Source organism: Drosophila serrata, unplaced genomic scaffold (assembly GCF_035046125.1).
Source record: "Drosophila serrata isolate PLE 108 unplaced genomic scaffold, ASM3504612v1 contig_142, whole genome shotgun sequence".
NCBI classification, from domain to species: domain Eukaryota; kingdom Metazoa; phylum Arthropoda; class Insecta; order Diptera; family Drosophilidae; genus Drosophila; species Drosophila serrata.
Genome location: NW_028257040.1, coordinates 187,832 through 209,101, shown reverse-complemented (window position 1 = coordinate 209,101; position 21,270 = coordinate 187,832). Strand labels below are relative to the sequence as shown.

At 41.7% G+C, this 21,270-nt stretch overlaps 2 protein-coding genes across 8 annotated transcripts in view; one reads left to right on the top strand and one right to left on the bottom strand.

Moving 5' to 3' along the window:
• The window catches only part of LOC147644590 (uncharacterized), a 223,398-nt gene that overhangs the window by 72,196 nt on the left and 129,932 nt on the right, over positions 1-21,270 (bottom strand). For 3 of the 6 annotated variants that reach the window (XM_086826128.1, XM_086826126.1, XM_086826127.1), the window contains one exon: positions 1,103-2,179. The exons of the other annotated variants lie outside the window; for them this stretch is intronic. In XM_086826128.1, coding sequence (XP_086682254.1) covers positions 1,505-2,179 — 675 coding nt within the window. In that variant the 3' untranslated portion in view covers positions 1,103-1,504. Of the gene's footprint in view, positions 1-1,102; positions 2,180-21,270 lie in introns of those variants that run through there. 6 annotated transcript variants of the gene reach the window in all.
• Positions 8,369-14,172, top strand: LOC110185373 (uncharacterized). 2 transcript variants are annotated; one of them, XM_020954156.2, is made up of 2 exons: positions 8,369-9,843; positions 13,679-13,875. In XM_020954156.2, the coding sequence occupies exons 1-2, from the start codon at positions 8,869-8,871 to the stop codon at positions 13,721-13,723; spliced, it is 1,020 nt and encodes a 339-aa protein (XP_020809815.2). In that variant the 5' UTR covers positions 8,369-8,868; the 3' UTR covers positions 13,724-13,875. The 2 variants fall into 2 exon arrangements, with proteins under 2 accessions (XP_020809815.2, XP_020809814.2); XM_020954155.2 differs by having other exon boundaries at positions 9,696-9,843; positions 12,354-14,172.

The following is a 21,270-nucleotide window of genomic DNA, read 5'->3' as shown; positions in this document are numbered from 1 at the left end:
GAAGCAACCAATGACTATTAAATATTCCATATAAAGGAAAGCTTGTATTGGCTCCAATCCGGAGAACTCTATTGTCATCATTCTTTGGAATGAGTTATGCGCTATTTGCAAGCCGAATGGCAATCGTATAAAACGTTTGAAATGCTGGTCGAAATAGATTTAACGTCTCTTAAACCCTCTTCGAATTCAATCTGATGGAATCCAGACATTAAATGCAAACATTAAAAATTTTAGGAAGAGCAAACTTAGCCGACAACAGTTTTTTTTATTAATTTGACAATGGTCAATCAATTTCTCATCAGATCCGGGAAGAGACTTTTTTGGAACTAACAAAAGTGGTCTATTATACTATTTTATCATCAATTTATTTCTGTACCTGTTCTTGAATTTCGTCTTTTTGACTATGAGGATTTCAATCTCCAATCCAATCTCAGTTTTTGTTTGTAAAAATTATTCGCTGTTATTGGTTCGTTATCAAGACCAAATACATAGCTATACAGTGTGCATAGCTCCGTGAGTTGTATCTTAAACTGAGGTGGAATATTTTTCTTCAATCGAGACAATACAGCCTTCGTTCTTTATTCGGGATTTGCTTGAACTTTCACAGAAAGTGACTCAAACTTTAAATTTTGTATACTTACTACTTGGTCTTTACTGGTTTTATTCAGTAAACAATGAGTGCATTTTATGTTGTTCCGATGGTGTCTGAAACATAAATGCATTTTGAATCTTTTGCTTTGGAATTAATACACTGTCTTTATTTGGAGAAAGTTGTATTTCTCGTACTACTTGGGACCTTGCTGGTAGAACCAAAGACATTACAATGTTGAAGATCAGTAGCGTCATACGATTTTTTTAACACGATTTTTTCGTGCTGGCTTTTGAACTGGCTTCAGACTCTCTCGAATTTCGTTCAAAAGCCAGCGAGAGAGCGCTCTAGAGCCAGCAGCAACATGTCGTGCCTCAAACAACCGATTTTGCGATTGAACCGATTTCATATATTTACATTTATTTTAATTCATTTTTATAATTTATGTGTTATAATATATAATTTCTTAGTCAATTGAATTAAATAATTGTAAATACTTACTTAATAATGAATTTTATTGTTATTTTTATTGTTATTTGGCATAATTAATATATATTTAATAATTTTTTAATTAGTTTATTAAAAATTAAATTAACTAAAACCGAGATGTGGTGGCAAGACTTGGCACGAACGAAAAATTGATGCGTCGCTTCGAATTCAAAAAATGCGAGTCCTCTATATTTCTTAGCTTAGCCTAGCTTATGCTAAGGTTGGCGAAGGCGAGGCGAATTCGCGAAGAGCGCGAGAGAGCTTTATTGCGCTCTCGCCGTCGCCCTAAACTAACTACACTAGACTTAAAAAAAAAAAGATCATATTAGCCAACACCGGCCCCGTTGAACGCCTCCACGGCTTCAACATCCTGGAAGCGGCGCCAGCTTGTGAATCGCCCTCCGGAAGATGGCTCCATCGCTCCGTCTAAGATCGACGACCCTGACCATGCCGTCCTCCCCTGCGTGCGTCGCGACGATCCGCCCCAGTAGCCACTGTTGAGGCGGCAGGTTGTCCTCTGCCACGATGACGAGCTGGCCCTCCTTGATGTTTTCCTGCTCGTGGTGCCACTTTCCTCGGATTTGGAGGCCCAGGACATACTACCGGGACCATCGCCGCCAAAACATTTGCTTCGCTGACGAGACAAGACGCCATCGCCGCAAGCAGCTGAGACCCGCCTGGTCCGGGGTCCGCAGTGCTGGTGCTGCGACGAGGGGCCCGCCTGTCAGCAGGTGTCCTGGAGTGAGTGCCTCTCCGTCGCTTGGGTCCTGGCTGAGAGCTCCGAGGGGCCGCGAGTTCATTATGGCCTCGATTCCGACGAGGACTGTCCCCAGCTCTTCTGCGTTGAGGAGTGCGCCGCCCACCGCTCGTAGGAGTAGGTGCTTGGCAGTTTTCACACCTGCCTCCCATAGTCCGCCCATGTGCGGAGCCCGAGGGGGTGTGAACGCAAATTCGCATCCGCTTTTTGATGCGAATTCGCGAATCGCGTCCGCCTGCTCCTCGAGCCTCTCGCGAAGAGCCTGGAAGTGGCGACTCGATCCGACGAAGTTCGTCGCGTTGTCGCAATGCACGGTCTGGGGACATCCTCGGCGACCAATAAACCTTTGAAAAGCCAATAAAAAAGAGTCAGTACTTAGGTCTGAAACAATTTCTAAATGAACCGCCTTGGACGCAAAACAAACAAATAAGGCAATGTAGGACTTATATAGGGGCCTTCCTCGTATTTTCAATATCGTATAAACAGGGCCACAAAAATCAACGCCCCATATTGCAAATGGGCGGAGAGCACGGAGTCTTTCTGCGGGAAGATTTCCCATAATTTGAGTCATCAGTCGGGGCTTGTATTTAAAACAGCGCACACACGATCGAACTGTCTGACTGCAGATTTCCTGAGCTGATGATGGTCCAAATACGCAGTCGTAGGATGCTCACAAGTGCTCGAGGACCGACATGAAAATTTGTGTGGTGCAGATGCCGGACGTAGCTCTTCACAAATTGGGAGCGTTTCGTCAACAGCAAGGGAAACTTGGCATCGTTGGATATAGGAGCGTTTGCTAGTCGCCTCCCAACTCGCAACAACGAAAAATTGCACCAAGTGCCGGTGTCTTCATGGATGAATGGGTTCAATCGCTGAAGACTTGGGCCGACCTTGGAACCTATACAAATTTTTACTATTTCTACTTGATACTCGTGATTTTGAATTATTTCGACGATCTTATTAAATGCTTCAGTATATTCAGTCGGTGACAGAGTTTTTTCGAAAACTATACTCTTGTCTTTACATTTTCTTATAAAGCGGAACATATAAGCGAACACTCTCAGCAGTTTCAGGTGTGACGAGAATCCCTCGATGACGTCTAGCAAATCGGAAGTTTGCACCGCAGCGGTCAGTCCGACCACAGTCTTTCTTGATTCCTGCCGCAAGACTTCCTCATCCGGTTCGAAATGAACATTTTTGGGCCAGTTCTCCTCCTCGTCCTTCAGAAATTGAGGCCCCGTGAACCAGATCGACTGTCCAATTTCGTCGACGTCACAACCTCTAGACACTATATCTGCTGGGTTCTGCTTCGTTGGAACATGCCGCCATGTAGCCTGTCCTGACCATTCTTGAATCTCAGCAACCCTGTTCGAAACGAATGTCGACAACGACGATGGATGAGATCGGATCCAATGGAGAGTGACTTCCGAATCCGACCAGTAAACGATTCGCTCGATAGGGACATTTATTAGCGGTTTGATTCTCTGGCAGAGATCTGCGAGAAGGTGAGCGGCACATAACTCAAGCCTTGGGAGCGTTTTTGTCTTGAGCGTCGCTACTTTCGACTTTGAAGTCAACAACGATAATTTGTAACCTTCAGCAGATTTGCAACGAATGTAGACGCAAGCTCCATCGGCTCTCATGGATGCGTCGGCAAAGGCATGTAATTGCACCGGTGACATCGGATCAGTATGCACAAACCGAGGCATAGCTATCTTATCCAATTGAGACAAGGTGTTTTTTAGTATATTCCATGCAGTTTCTAAATGCAGCGGAATTGACTCATCCCAGTCTAACTTCTTAAGCCACAGTTCCTGCAATAGGATCTTTCCTTTTATTACAATGGGACTTAATAAGCCGAGAGGGTCAAAAAGCTTGGATGTCACCGATAAAATGTTCCGTTTTGTCGCTCGGAGACCCATGACAGAATCGTCAATTTTAAATTTGAAGGCATCTTCGCTAGGCAACCAAGATATTCCTAACGCCTTAGTTGACTCTGAGTCCGAGATAGGTATCGACATAACTGTGCTCTCAGATGCAGTGACCTCAGGTGAGTGTGAAAACCACTTTGTCAATTCAAAACCTGCTGTTTGAAGAACCTGAGACACTTCAGACTTGATTGTCCGTAGCTCCTCTACGCATGCAGCACCAGTTAGCATGTCATCGACGTAAAAATCGGATCCAATTATGTCGGCAGTCAACCTTTTAAACACCGAAAAGCAAGAAAAGGGGCAGGTCCAGTACCATATGTAACGGTGTTGAGCTTGTATAATCTCAAGGATTCAGAGGGGTCTCTTCTCCACACTATGAGTTGAAACTACCTATCCGCTTCGTTAACCATCACTTGGCGATACATCTTTTTTACATCGGCAGTCTGGGCATACCTGTGCAGCCGGAAGCGGAGTAGAGTGGAGTACAACTCTTCTTGGATTGTCGGTCCCACCATCAAGATGTAATTTAAGGCCACCTGAGTCGATGTTTTGCACGATGCACCGAAAACAACGCGCAACTTTGTTGACGTACTCTGGGGCCTCAACACACATTGATGGGGAATGACATAATGTGGAGTGGAAGGAATTTTGTTGTCTGTAGGCGACATATGACCTAAGGCGAGATATTCTTCCATATATTCCAAGTACATGGTCTTTAAGTCAGGATCTCGAGACAACCTTCTCTCAAGAGACAAAAACCGCCGTTTTGCAACATCAAAAGAATTGCCTAACCCCTTAGGGTCAGATTTAAACGGCAGCATTACTTCAAACCGACCTGATGGCAATACCTGAGTAGTCTTCCTGTAGTACTCTTCACATAATTTGTGCTCAGGCGACAGAATTTTCTTTGGATTTGGCATTTCCTCCAGTGACCAATATTTCTGTAGCGTGGGTCCATCGACACTAACGATTCTTCACTACAACTGAAACTATTCACAACTTGCTTCGGGACTGCAGATTTATATCTCCCCGAGACAACCCAACCAGAAGGGTCTTTTGAAGAGTTGGATAGTCAGGACCTTGTTTAATTTGACCAACAGCTAGCAATTCGAAAAATGATTCGGCTCCGATTAGCATATCAATTTTTTGAGACTTGTAAAAGTAGGGGTCTGCTAATGGGAGGTTCTTTGGGATCTTCCAATCGCTGACGTTCACCGATTGATCGGGATGATAACAGGTGATCGATTTCAAGATCCAGAAATCGAACGAGAACTCACTCCCATTGATTCGTGACTTCACCACGGTGTGTACCTTTTTCTTGACTTGAGAATTGGATTCGCCAATACCAAGTAAATTGATACACGACTCCTCTGTACGAATCTGTAAGCGGTTCGCTAATTTTTCTGTTATGAAATTCGTTTGAGACCCAGAGTCCAGAAGTGCTCGGGCTAAAACGTATTCGCCGCTTTTGGTGCGCACGCTTACGATTGACGTAGCCAAGATCACCCTGTCCAATGTCGTAGCATGCATAACATGTGACGTGGAAGGCTGCTCTTGGTTAAAGGGAGGAGAAATATTCTCTTGAAGGGGTGGCAACGCTAAACTTTTATCAGGCACTGTGTATCTGTGGAGCAGAATGTGATGTGAGCGGTCACAAGCTCTACACTTTTTTCCTTTGCATTTTGACACAGTATGGCCTTTTCGCAGACAATTGATGCATAAGGAGGCTGACTTAACAAACTCGAACCTTTGCATTACAGAGAGACGCCCAAACGGGCTGCAATTCTGTAATGAATGATCTTCTGCATTGCAATAGCTACAAGTTTGCTGAGGCTTGCTGTTGGAGGAGGAACACGAAAATCAGCTTCGATTATGTGGTTTGCTTGACGGTAATTTTTCCAGCTTTGGTTTTGTCGATTCTTCAGCCGATAAATGCTGGTATCGGCGATTTAACATTTTCTCACAATCGGACCAAAGTGGCAATGTCTCATAATCGAGCTGTTCCTCCCATTTTTGTTTGGTCACTGGGTCGACTCTATTTAATACCAAATATATCAACATTGCGTTCGAAATTTTTGTATCATCTCCTATCGATAGCAGAGAACCGTAAATCGACGAAACAGTGTCAATAAGATTTCTCAAGGAGGATGCGGATTGATGCGATATTTTTGAAGACTAAACAATGTTGAAATATTATTCATAAAGATGAGGCATTCGTTATCGTAAACCTTTTTCAAACTGGCCATCGCCTTTTCGTAATTACTCTCGGTGACTTGGTAAGCTTTAATTGTTCCTAAAGCTTCACCAGAGAGACATGAAATTAAATGGTTAAGTTTTTCGATAACTGGAATGCTGGCATCTTTATGAACCAAAGTTTCGAAGAGGCTAATAACATTTTTAAATTCCGAATAATTTCCACTACATTTTGGCAATGCCAAATTCGGAAGTCGCGCACGAGTTGATGCTACAGCAGCTGATCCCGGAGTTTCGCTGCTGGCTGCTGTCCTAATGGCAGATAATAATGACATCAATTTTGCCTTGGTCACGATGCTAAGTTCTTCCAACTCGTCGCCATATTCATCGCCACTATCTATTTGTTCTATCTGTTCTTGTATTTGATTTGCCTTGTTAATTGAAGCATTTAAGTTTTCGAGTCGACATTTCAATTCTTCTTCTACTTCTGGCTCATTTTTACGAATTAATTAAGTTAATTTTCCCAAGAATGATAATAATGGCCGAAAATTATTGTTTAAATCAGGAAGACGACGAAAGTATTAATTATAGCTTTCGAGTCTAATATTAATAATATCAAATAATATCAAATAAACACTCAATTAAAAATAATAAAAATATATATGTATATAAATATTCTTTTTAATTTAATAAATATTTAATATTAATAATTAATTAATTAATATTACAAATTAATATTTTTATTTTGTTCGAAAAGTCTATTAAATATTTTTTCTGATTACAATAATTTATTTAATTGAAACGAGTCACGCAGTATCAATATTAATAGTGGGTGCAAGTGACGCCGAAAAGTGTATACCCGACAAAAACAGGGTAGCGCGTCACTTGGCGGTCCGCCAATCAAATGACCGAAAAAGAGTATACCCGACCAAAGCAGGGTAGCGCGTCACTTGGCGGTCCGCTAATCTAAGCGCGCCAAACTAAGAGAGCCCAACAACAACAACGACTGCACCGGCACACAAGCGAAAGCGAAAACGAAAAAGTTCACCGCTGCAGCTGCTAGTATATAAGGCTTTATGTATTGGTGCGCAAGCTTCCCTGCAGTACCGCGTGTCATCAATAGCCACTGTCATCAACCCGTCATCAACGCGCCGACTGCGACTTCTACCGAGTCGACGCTCTGCCGGCTGCGACTTCTATAAAGTCGACGCTCTGCCGACTGCGACTTGTACGGAGCCTACGCTCTAATGCTGCCATGGTGATTGCCTATCTCACTGCCTCACTCACTCTTCAAACGAGTGAGATGAGCCAAAAGCAAATAAGTTAACAATTAAAATCGAACCAACTGTTTCGCACCCTAGAAATTTAGCATTTTTATGTGTATAATATATTATCATTAACAATTATAATGATGGTATTAGGAATAAATATTCTTTAAATATAAAACGCGAATGAAAAAATAATTGCAAATAGAACAAAATTGTTTGAGCTGCAATAACATTTTAAGTAACTTGTTGCCTCGTCGGATATATCCTTTATACCCTGTTTACAAGGAAGCAAAACACTCGGACACAAGATAGCCAAACGGGACTTTGTGAAACGAAACGAACAATAAGAGAAAAAAAACGGACTTGAGGATCCGTTTTTCCGGATCGTGGTTCGTTTTGTTGTTGGAGGCACAGTCCTTTTTTTTCTATTGCTTATTCGTGTTTTCACTTGCAGTTAAACAGTGAACTAAGTGAGAAGTGTGCGCACTGCGCAGGCCAAATTAAAAAAAAATTTTACATACATATGTATATAAATATTCTGTTTAGTTTTCAATAATTGAAATTATATATCAGGTGAGTTTTTATGTAAAGATTAAAAAAAGTTTACTTTCGTATCAATTCTGTCTTCTATTTTGAGTACATCTTCCCGTCCTCCCACTTCGTGTCTGCATGCAGCTATTGTGATACATCGATGGTGCGAAGTGTAAGAAAAGGCTTCGAGACCATAAGAAGTTCTACTCTGCACTCTTAGGTAATTATGTATTTTTTTTTTAGATTTTGATATCAATTTATTTTTCAAATTTTCCTTTTCAGATGCAATAAGTCAAGTTGATGCAACGGAGCCACTTGCCAACCGTTTAACTAAAAGCCTTCCTTGCGCAAAAAATTTGGAGGCGCAACATAAAAAAAGGAAAAGGGATGAAGACGTGTTAGAATGTGGTCCAAGCGTTTTTCAATGCATTTGTCGGGAGCAGAAGCAGCAGATTTAATATTAAATATTTTAAATCATTATTTGTAATGTGTTATTTCCACCTCATAAGCCGGCATGAAAGCTCTTCCGCCGCAGCTCTTCTGTTTGGCTTATCTATTGTCTCGATTCATTCGCTCACTTACGTTGAAACTAAAAACACACAAACTTTGTAACCAAACCACACACAAGCACACACAAATTAAAACATAACTAATTTTACGCCAACACAAAACAAACCCCTCGCTAAATCAATTCGCTTAATAGGTGGCATAAATTAATGCCCTCCTCAAAACATTTGGTGACCCCGACGTGATCGCGTAAAAAATCGTTTTCGTTAAAATAAAAGGTGAAAAGTGCTTATATATAGTTCGTATGCTCACACAATACAATTGCATATCGTTGCATCGCTATTGAACTTTATCGGTACATTCGAGTACATAGCATCTCTTTATATATTTGTGCACTAGCATATAGTTGCAGCCCTTTTATATACTTTTCGTGCAAATTGTGTTTGTGCTGTTGGTTTTGGTGGTCCGATAGAACCGTTAGCTCGCGGTCAGTGAACGCCAAGCTTGGCTCCGCTATTCTTTCGTTCTCTATTCTCTGCGTTTGGTACAGCTGCATCGGTCGCAAACCCAAGGTGACATTTGAATACTCTTTTTGAAAATAAAATGGCAGAGAATGATTCGGTTACTGCGTGCCCATCCGGGGCCAATAGTGATTTTGACTTTTATAAAGCCAAAGCGGACTCGGTTTTTCGACAGCTAGTGGCTTTAAATGACTTTTTCGGTTCAGAAGAGGCGTCTCATTTTGATGAGGCCGACCTTCAAGTCAGGCTTGAGCTTATTGAAAAAATGCAAGATAATTTTGATAAGTCTCAAACAGCTGTCGAAAGGCTCAATCTACTAGAGCTGGCTAGTGATGTGCGTGCAAAATTTCTAAACATTTATTGTGCGGTGAAATCCAAAATATCTCGCGAACTAGCAAAACTCCGCCGAGTGTCAGTGATAAATTCGACTGCACTCCCAAATTTCAACATCGAGCAGGCTTCAACCTCCAGGGCTGGTGTCCGAGCCACTAGGCTGCCTGAGTTTAAGCTGCCACGATTTGGAGGCGCTTATATGGACTGGCCAGATTTCTACGCTATGTACACTACAGTCATCGGCAACAACGAGGACCTGACCAATTTGGAAAAATTCCAGCATCTACGCTCCTGTTTGGATGGCCCCGCGTTAGACACAATTCGCTCGCTGGAGCCAACAGAGGCCAATTATGAGAAGGCAGACGACCTATTGACTGCTAGGTTTGATAACAAACTTTTGCATTTTCAGGGGCACATACGATCTATTTTCAGGCTTTCTAGTGTGGTGAAAGGGTCGGCAAGGAGTTTGCGGCAATTGAGCGACGGCATCAACTCTCATCTGCGAGCCCTTAACACAATGGCAACCACCCAGGAGATTGCGGATGGAATGCTCATATCCCTGGTGTCCTCCAAACTGGATCAGCATACCCAGGAGAAGTGGGAAGAGGGATTGCCTACCAATAAGCTGCTAAAATGGACGGATATGGCTGCCTTTTTGGAGAAGAGATGTCGGATGATGGAAAACATTGAAAATGCTATGGTAACCCACACACCTAGCAACCAGGTGGGAAAAACTATAAATAAAAATGTCCAAAACGCTTGCACCGCATCATCCTACACCTCATTATGTATTTTGTGTGATTCTAAGGATCACTTTATTTCGAAATGTCCACAATTTATTGCCTTGAGTCCCACATTACGCTACAAAGAAGCAAAAAGGCTACATCTTTGCCTAAATTGCCTGCGTAAAGGCCACAGCCTGCAGCAGTGCAAAGCTGGGAACTGCAGGCATTGTCGCTCTAAGCATCATACATTGCTACATTTGGAGTCAAATCATGCTTCATCACCCTCGCAGCCCACATCCACTTCTGCTCCTCAAAATAGTGCCTCGCTCATTTCTGCTTCGCCAAATTCACCCCCACCTAAAGCCTCGGTAGATCATCAATCTGATTATGTGCTTCTTGCCACTGCCATCATATATGTCCGAAATCGTTCCGGCATAATGGTGCCCTGCAGAGCCTTGCTCGACTCTGCATCGCAAATTAATTTCATTACTTCTCGACTCGCTCATCAATTGCAACTGTCAACTCGTCGCTCAAATACATGCATCTCAGGTATAGGAGAGTCTTCACTCATGGCTGATAAGGCGGTAGATATTATTGTACAATCTCGCAACAAAGGTTACCGAACATCATTCGCTGCAATAATGACTAGCACCATCACAAATTATCAGCCGCATTTCGACCTAAACTCTTCAGAATGGAACATCCCCAGCAATTTATTCCTCGCCGATCCGCTCTTTCATAAAAGTCAAAGGATTGACATTCTTATAGGAGCTGGAATCTTCTTCGACCTGCTTTGCGTTGGGCAGATACGGCTGGCCGATCACCTTCCCTCCTTGCAAAAAACTAGATTGGGTTGGGTAGTATCCGGTGGCATATCTTCGCCGGCCCATAAACACTCTTCTCTTCCCGCATTGTCAGTTGAGCACGATGTACAATTGGAACCTGAATCGTTGCCGGACCTTGTCAAACGGTTTTGGGAAATTGACAGCTATTGTGGATCGTCATCTGCTCCAACTGATGAGGATGCCTTGTGCGAGAATTTATTTGCTCAATCTTATTCTCGGCTTGAGTCAGGCCAATATTCAGTTCGATTGCCCGCAAAGACTAGTCTAGATATGCTAGGAGATTCATACCATCGTGCTTCGCAGCGATTCAAATCATTGGAATCCAAATTAGCTAGAAATCCTAATCTCAAGGCTCAATATATTGCCTTTATAAAGGAGTATATCGATTTAGGCCATATGTCGCTCTCTTGCAAGCAGTCAGCTTTGCCGCAATATTATTTGCCCCACCACTGCGTTCACAAATTGGACAGCTCGACTACCAAACTCAGGGTAGTCTTCGATGGTTCTGCCAAGTCTTCTTCTGGATACTCTTTAAACGAGTTGCTCTTTGCTGGTCCCTCCATTCAGCCTAAAATCTTCAGCACTTTGGTTCGGTTCAGATTCTTTAAAGTGGCACTATGCGGCGACATCTGCAAAATGTATCGCTGTGTGCGTGTCACCGAACCTGATAATCTGCTCCAATGCATCCTCTGGCGTGATAGTCCAAGCGAAGAAATTAAAATATACACCCTGGACACCGTCACTTATGGCACTAAGCCTGCTGCATTCCTAGCAATTCGTGCTATGCAGCAGCTCTCCTATGATGAGGAGAAGGATTTTCCTGTGGCAGCCAAGATCGTGCGTAGGGACTTTTATGTTGACGACCTTATTTCTGGAGGCGACTCGATCGAAGAGGTCGTTTATATCCGGCAGCAGGTTAAATCGTTACTTGCAAAAGGCCTATTTCCAATTCGTAAATGGTGCTCCAATGAGCCGGCAGCGCTTGAAGGAGAACTTGAGGCTGATCGCGAGAAAATGCTCAAATTCAGTGATGGGACTGACGTCGCCAAAACACTTGGCCTATACTGGGATACAAGTTCCGATAATTTGCTTTTTGGATTCTATGGAAATGTAGCAGACAAGCCAGCTACCAAGCGGTCTATTTTATCAGCCGTAGCCAAATTCTACGATCCCCTAGGTCATATAGCGCCCATTATAACCAGGCTCAAAATATTCCTGCAAATCCTGTGGAAAGATAAGCTCGACTGGGATGAGACTTTGCCACAATCTTTGCATTCCTTATGGTTGGAATACTCCGCGCAAATCTCGGCAGTCAGCCATTTAAAATTTTCTCGCTTCATCATGCAATCTGACTCATCTTTGGAAATTCATGGATTCTGTGATGCAAGCTTGGCGGCATATGGTGCCTGTATTTATGTGCGCTCCGAAGCAGGGGGCACCTACTCATCACATTTGCTTTGCTCCAAGTCTAGAGTCTCGCCGCTTAAAACAATAACCATACCCAAACTTGAATTATGCGCAGCTCTATTGCTATCCGAACTCATCCACAACATCGCTAATGCCATTTCTCAGCCTTGCACATATCATTGTTGGTCTGACTCAACAATTGTGCTCTCTTGGATTCGCCAGGCCCCATCAGACTTTAACATTTTTGTCTCCAACAGAATCGCGCAGATTCAAGAAAGGACCAAGGATATGGCTTGGCATCATATATCGACCCACTACAACCCGGCTGACATATTATCCAGAGGATGTACTCCGCTCGAACTTTTGGATTCGACGCTGTGGCGTGAGGGCCCACCATTCCTGCGGACAGACGAAGCTTGCTGGCCGCCTCATACGCCTACTCTAGTAGATGTGCCTGAACGCCGCCGCCTCGCGCTGGTGCTGACGCAAAGCCAGGATATTTCGTATGGCTGCAAGTTTCAAAATTGTTTTGGAAAGCTGCAGCGAGTCTTTGGCTACATACATCGGTTCCTAATGCTAAAAGCCAAGGATGAGCCACGACGGCGAGGACCTCTTACAGTAGACGACATCAAGGGAGGCACGCATCTGCTCATCAAGGGAATCCAGCTCATCAACTTTGCTGAGGAGTATAAGGCCCTGCAATCCGAAAGGCAGATTTCCTCAAAAAGCAAGCTGTACTCGCTGCATCCAATCTGCGATGAATCGGGACTTATTCGAGTTGGCGGTCGGCTGCAGAATTCATTATTGGATTATGATGCAAAACACCCAATTTTGCTTCCCAAGGATCATCCAGTCACGTCAGCAATCATAGCTCACTATCATTTGAAATTTCTTCACTCAGGCCCGCAGAGCTTATTGGCGGCCTTACGGCAAAGGTTTTGGCCAATTGGTGGTCGAAAAATAGTCGCCGCCACTATCAACAAATGCATTCGCTGCTTTCGATTAAAGCCCAAATTAGCTGAGCACATCATGGCCCCCTTGCCATCCAACCGCGTGCAGCCAAGTCGACCATTTGTCACAGTGGGAATCGATTTCTGTGGTCCTTTCTACTCCAAGTCTGAAGTCAGAAACCGGCCACCCGTCAAATGCTATATCGCAATATTTGTTTGCTTCGCCACTAAAGCCTGCCATTTGGAGCTGGTGGAGGATTTGTCTGCGGCTTCATTCATCGCTGCCCTCAAGCGCTTCATAAGCCTAAGGGGCAAGCCTGGCACAATATGGTCCGATAACGCTACAAACTTCGTTGGAGCCAAAAACGAGCTGCTGGAACTGAGGCAACTGTTTCTCGCCGACCCTCAAAACAGCGATCTTCAGCAGGCCTTCGTTTCCATCGGGATCAAATGGCAATTTATTCCCCCTCGTTCGCCTCATTTCGGCGGCCTATGGGAGGCTGCCGTCAAATCTGCAAAATATCATTTTCATCGGGTCGTTGGCAACACTATTCTCTCATTCAATGAGCTTCGCACTTTAGTTTATGAAATTTCAGCGATGCTTAACTCTCGACCGCTCTGTCCAATTTCAGAAAACCCTAACGATTTGGATGTCCTTACACCTGGTCACTTTTTGATTGGGTCTTCTTTCGCCACAATCGAGGAGCCCGACATCACGCACCTCAGCATCGATCGGCTGAGCCGCTGGCAACGAGTTTGCCAAATTCAGCAAATCATCTGGCGGAAGTGGAGTACCAGCTACCTCTCGCTTTTACAAGAACGTGGGAAATGGCGTGCATCAAGGCCCAACATCCTACCGCATAGCATTGTGGTGCTCAAGGAGGACAACATCCCTCCGCTTCAATGGCGTCTTGGCAGAGTGGAGAGCATTATCCATGGAGCTGACGGTGTGGCCCGTGTCGCTGTCATTCGGACAGCCACTGGCCTAATAAAAAGGGCTGTTGGCAAGATAGCTGTTCTACCCCTGGAAACCACCTCATCTGGCAGCGTGCCGCATCCAGCGGGGGGAGCATGTCGGGAGCAGAAGCAGCAGATTTAATATTAAATGTTTTAAATCATTATTTGTAATGTGTTATTTCCACCTCATAAGCCGGCATGAAAGCTCTTCCGCCGCAGCTCTTCTGTTTGGCTTATCTATTGTCTCGATTCATTCGCTTACTTACGTTGAAACTAAAAACACACAAACTTTGTAACCAAACCACACACAAGCACACACAAATTAAAACATAACTAATTTTACGCCAACACAAAACAAACCCCTCGCTAAATCAATTCGCTTAATAGGTGGCATAAATTAATGCCCTCCTCAAAACAGCATTAATATTTAATTTTTAATGTTAATTATTATAATTATTATTATTGTATTATTATTTTTTAAAATTTATTTTGTATTATTATAAGAAATATTTTGATTTTGATTATTTGTATTATTTTATGTATAATTTTAATTTTATTATGTTAGGTTTTAAGAGGATATAATAAAAGTGAATGAATTGAAATATGAAATACCTTATTTATGTTTTTTTATTAATTTATTATTGATGACACATCGATGAATTGTTGATGAAACATCGATGAATTGTTGATGAAACATCGATGAATTGTTGATGACACATCGATGTTTCATCGATGTATCATCGATGTTTCATCGATGTATCATCGATGTTTCATCGATGTATCATCGATGTTACATCGATGTGTCATCAACAATACATCGATGTATTGATGATGAAACATCGATGAATTGATGATGAATCATCGATTTATTGTTGATGAATTTCTATTGATGACAGCCTAGGACATGCCCATGTTAAATTCATCAACAGTTTGTATGGGCTGTCATCGATGAATCATCAACAGCACCCCCTCCGCTGTTGATGAAACGTTGATGAATTACTGATGACAGGTACTGCAGGGTATGTATATATATATATATATGTATACTGTGTCACCGTCACTATTATTTATTTTTAATTATGTTGCCAATTTTCTTTTTGTCCACCCGGGGGCGCCATGAATTTTTTAATTAGTTTATTAAAAATTAAACAATTAATTAAACAACCTAGGTTCTTAAATCATTGACAAAGAAGATTCAAGCTCAGCACATATGGCGCAACCGGGTGAAGAAACCAGAAGTTCAATTTACTACCAACTCAGGAAACTTCCGGATTAGTGTTCCCACGATCGCTACCCAAAAGATGCAAGCTCAGCGGACGTGGCTTACCATATCTGGGGCATCTGCCAATGTGGAAATCAATGCATTGACCAATGGTAATTAGAAGCGGCCAATAGTTACAAATCGTCATGACGGCGGTAGAGACGGTGACAGCGATGGAGCAACAAGCAGCCTATATAAACGATTGTTAAGCTTAAGCAAATTCAATTCTTAATCCAACTCAAAATAATAAAGATTATTTTCAAATGAAAAAATAACCAATAATCTTTAACTTATATAATATTCATACATGTTTATATATTCTGTGTATACATTTAAAATGAAAATAAAATTTAGTTAAAAAATTTTCTGAAAATAAGCAAAACGCGGCAATATTTATTATGAACTCTATTTCTTTATTATTATACCCTTGCCAGGTATTATAATTTCAGTCAGAAGTTTGCAACGCAGTGAAGGAGGCACCTCCTACCATTTAAAGTAAATATATTCTTGATCAGAATCAGACGAGCTCCGACCATATAAGGTACATATATTCTTGATCAGGATCAGCCGAGTTGATCTAGCCATGTCCGTCTGTCCTTCTGTCCGTCGTCTTTCTACGCGAACTAGTCTCTCAGTTTTAAAGCTATCTGAATGAAACTTTGTAGTTATTCTTATATATAATCTCACTCGAATATATATCGGAACGGGCCAAATCGGACGACTATATCATATAGCTGCTATAGGAATGATCGGAAAATGTTTACAAAAAAATTTTTAACATTTTCAGATTTCAACAGAATTTAATTAAATTCGAGATATAGCCATTTCATATTATTCTACAACTTTTTTGTGAAATTTTATGAAAATCGGGCTACTATATCTGTAGCTCTCATTAGAACGAAAGAGAAATAATACAATTAAAAATTATAACTCTTTCAGTTTTCAGATTTGAGGTGTAGCCATTTTATATAGGTCTTACATTTCGTGTCAAATTTCATGAAAATCGGACGACTATATCACATAGGTGCCATAAAAACGATCGTTTAATGTAGAGGAAAAATGCAATCTGTGAATGTAAAACTGCAAATATAATATGTATAGGTGAAAGAAATGAAAGTAGGTATTACTTCATTGTTTTTTAACACAAATATATATAATTTATATTGAATGGATTCCTAGTCATAGAAGTTCTATCAGCAAGGGTATATAAACTTCGGCGTGCCGAAGTTAGCTTTCTTTCTTTTTTGTAATATTATCACACACTTAATATAATTTTATATTTTTACGCTCTCATCTTTGTGAGAGCAGGGAGAGCGCTTTTGTGGTTTAAATCAAAAAATTAGCCTCATTTTGCAAAACATATGTATGGTTGCAAGGCATCTTATAGACTGTAATGTCTTTGGTAGTACTATTGAGCTATTACCAGAACTGTAAGTTATCGGAACGTAAATTGGAAACTTTAGGTTTGCGGGTCTAATCGTAAGCCAATATTCTTTTGGTTTGAAATCCAATTGACAATCAAATTTTTTCATGAATTCTGTTTATGGTGAAGACAACCAATTTGCCACCCTTGAGCAATAATTATAATGCACGAATAGGTGCTGTGCATTTCGTTTTCGTTTGTTCTCTGGACGGAGCTGCAACTAACTACCGAATGCTTGACTTTAACATATATGATGCTTAAAATGTAGCTTAGCATAAAGATAAGGCGACAGAAGAAGAAGAGAGAGAGAAATAGATAGGAAGAGAAAAGCTAAGAGCGCAGCAGGTGCAGCCATACACCCATGCGCGCATGAACATACTCTCCCCGTTGGAAGAGGCTGATAATCAGTGATAATATTCGTTACAACCGCGGAGAATGAGGCATGATAGCTTGCATCCCCGAATTGAACTAGAATGTCGACTGCCTTATCAGAATTCAAAGAGGATTCACCAATCCCAGAGACTAGCGTATTCAACTTTCGATAATTCAAATTTAGTTGGTTTGCTAGGCGAGAAGTTATAAAGTTTAGCTGAGACGTCGAGTCTAAGATTGCTCGGCAAGGCATAAATTCTCCAACCTTGTTTCTAAAATATATAATAGCGGTTGAAAGCAACACGTAATCAATGGGCAGAATATTTGTGGGTTTTGGTGGAGGGTTCAATGAACGCGAAAATGATGCTAATGCTGATGAAGATGTTGATGGCTGAGAGTTGAGAAGAGGATCGGATGATAGAGATGAGGCGGCGGATGGTACAGATGGGTCCTGATTACAATGCAACAATGACAATATTTGCAGTGCGTTGACTTGCATTGCATTGCAAACTATGCCCCTTGCGCAAACAGTTAAGGCACAGGTGCAACTTCTTTGCTTGTCTAAATCGAACATGCGGACTTAAAATTTAAAAATCGAGAGCGTTAAGGCAAATAATGATCCCTTGCATCACAAAACGTACATAGCGGAAGATTTGAGCTACCAACTGAAGCAATGAAGCTATACCTATGCAGGGCTTTTTCGACCTGCCGGCTTGGTGTTTGCGTTACCAAGGCTTGATCCGAATTTTCCATCATCCTACACCTCCTCTGCAAAACCGACTCCATAGAATCCCACGTAGATAGATCGTTAATGGACAACTCCTCTTCCCATTTTTCCCGCGTCCTCTGATCGAGCTTCGTGCTACGATGTGAATGAGCAATCCGTCCAAGATTTGATGCGTATTGGCCAGGGTACGGATTGCTAGCAGATGCGAATTCATGCAATCGCTTAACTCTCGAAGACCCTTTGTTGATCCCTTCTCGACACCCTTTGACCCAAATATTGCCTGTACGTGTGCCTGAAAATGTAGAACTTTATTATCGAAAATATTTGTAAGTAAATCCAAAGCCTTTTTATAATTGGCATTCGAGGGCTCAAGCGAACATATGGTCTCAAGACCCACGCCGCCTAAACTTGACCTTAGATATTGTAATTTTTCAATATCACTAAGTTCTTCTTCAATTCCAATGACCGTGGTGAACATCGCAATAAAATCCGGCCAATCAGAATAGGAACCATGAAACCGAGCTATCTCCAAAATTGGCAACCGAGGCCTCCTAGATCGGAAAGAAAGATCCGGATGATTACTAATGTCTATGGATGTTGAATTTGCAATTGCGATTTTCGAAGCGCCGCTAAACCTCGATTTATCTTCGCCTTCACATCAATGAACGCCGTGGAGAATTCGATCCGATGGTCGCTTGCTATCTCCGAAAAGTCAATTTTTTCCAGCGAAGTCTGTGCGGAATCAAAGGCCAGGTTTATGGAATTAATCCCTCCAGTCGCGCCAGTAAATCAGCTTCATCAAACTGATCTACAGTCTCCGGGTTTATATAATAATTCATCGAGCTCAATTGCCGCAAAAGGGATTGGGCTTTGCTTCGGTAGAAGTACACGTTACTTGGCCGTTCATTTTGATGCTGAACCGAGTTTTCCGTATTAGACATTTTTATTTTCACAAGCGAAAAGAATTAATAAAAGGAAATGTCTGACCGCTTCGGTATGTATGAACCCGTTTTAGTTTTCACCGCGCAAATTTAGAGGTTAATCAGCGTCACCGAGATGCAACGGAATCTCGACAATGTTGTTGTTGTTATTGTCTGTCTTGTGAACGCGCGTCTATGCTATGTATAACATGTATGTACATATGATATAGGCGCTATTTACAAATCTTAAACGCGAGCCACCTTTGTTTATAATGTTTGGCACAACACAGCTTTTTTTCAACACTCAGCTAGTTATGCTTGTAAGTATGTATGTGAGTTTGCTTATGTGCTTATGACCGAATGCCAGTAAGCGACAGCGAAGCAAAGAGATTTGTTTAAACAATATTAAACAGCGAACACCGGGTTGCAGGCTCCGAGCCAAAGAATCACGTCGGGGTCACCAAAATGTTTATGGGGAAGACAACCAATTTGCCACCCTTGAGCAATAATTATAACGCACGAATAGGTTATTATATGCTGTGTATTTCGTTTTCGTTTGTTCTCTGGTCGGAGCTGCAACTAACTACCGAATGCTTGACTTTAACATATATGATGCTTAAAAAAAAGGCGACTGAAAATGAAGAGGAAGAGAAATAGATAATAAGAGAAAAGCTATGAGCGCAGCAGGTGCAGCCATACACCCATGCGCGCATGATTAGGCGCTAGCGGTCTGCTCAGAACAAAGTCGATACCCAATAATCCCCCATATGGAATTCCGAAATTTGAATCCACTAAATGAAATTTGTGAGGAATTTGTTATGTATTTTCCCGATTGTATCTCGACTGAAATAACTCCCCTTGGATTGCATTTTTTCTTGGACTACGCCTTGGATCGAAATTATATGCTATGAAACGTATCGGAATTTTCTTTTAAAATTGAAATGCCTGCAGCAGTATCTATTAGAAAAGTTAAATTTTTATACTTTTCTATATTAATAAAATCGGCGAATATATTCATACTAAGATTAATAGTGTGGACCTTACGGTCTATTCCTGGGCACCCAAAGGTTACTGTGAGTTTTTGTATTCTCACATTGCTCTGTTAATAATTATTGTGGTTTTTGTTATTCTTGTAGTATTGGCGTTCTCAGTTGAAGTTGCCGCCTCTATTGGCACTACCACGAGACCTTTGATTACAATTGTTTTATTCTCTTTTTTTTTTTGTTGGACGTTGATGCACTAAGGTCAGAACAAGTGGCCCCTATGACACCAGGTACGTGCCTGTTTGGGATAGGTGTTGACTACCGGCGTGCTGCAAGGTTATTAGCTTGTATGTTTACTAAGTGTGTTAGTATTAAAGATTTTAATTTGGGAAGGGTATTTACGTTAGAGATTAGTGTGTGCAAATCATTATAATTTGCACATAACACTCTAAAAGGTTCATGCAGTTCAAAGGGGGTTCTACAGTGGCGCAACACTAATGGGATTTAGGATCTAGTAGTTCTACATGGTACATGGAAATTAAGCTGACTCAACAAGTCAGCACTTTCCACATCACCACGGATAAGGTTATAAATAAAGGTTATCCCTAGCATCGTTCTACGATTGGCTAAGGACGGCAAGTTTATTAATAGGAGTCTACTAAAGTAGGAAGGTAATCTTTGGTTTGTATCCAAATTTAGACCGCGTAGAGCGAAAAGTAAAAAGTTCTTCTGAACCGACTCGATGCGCTTACTGTGGACGCCGTACTGAGGGATCCAAAAGCAGCATACATATTCAAAGATAGGACGAACTAGAGAAGTATATAAGGATTAAGTAACATAGAGGTTATTGAATTCCTTCGACCACCGTTTAATAAATCCAAGCACACCCCTGGCTCTATTCACCATAGGCGAAATATGATCAAGTTTTGAGGTCAAGCGGACGCCCAAATCATCAACAGAATTAATTCTTTCCAAAGAGCAGCAGTTCAGCATGTAAGTAGCAAGCTTAGGAACGACCCGAGCCATTTAATAAGTTTAAACGGCACCAAGATTGAAAATTATTAAGATCTGTTTGTAAATCCGATTGGCAGGCAACGTCATTATATTGCACAGAAAGCTTGACGTCATCCGCGTACGTAAGCACTCTGGAGTTAGTCAAGACTTTGGGCAGGTCATTTATAAATAAAGTAAAAAATAAATGTCCCAAATGGCATCCTTGTGGGACGCCAGATTTAACCCTTAGAACATTAGATAAATTATTCTTATAGAGGATCATTGCGTCCTGCCATTCAGATAACTTGAGATTTCCTCGAAAGTTATTAATTCTGACGTGAGTGAGGAGTTCACCGCTATAAGAACTCCACCCCCGCGTCTTATAGGGCGATCTTGCCGATATACTGTGAAAACAGCTGGAAAAACTCAGAATCTCCGGCTTTAACCAGGTTTCTGTGAGCACAATAACCTGAGATGCAAACGAAAGGCTATCAGAATACAAGTTAGGAAGCTAACTACGTAAGCCTCTTGCATTCTGAAAGGAAATATTTACGGAGTTGGTTAGTTTTTTGGGTCGGGATTGGAAGA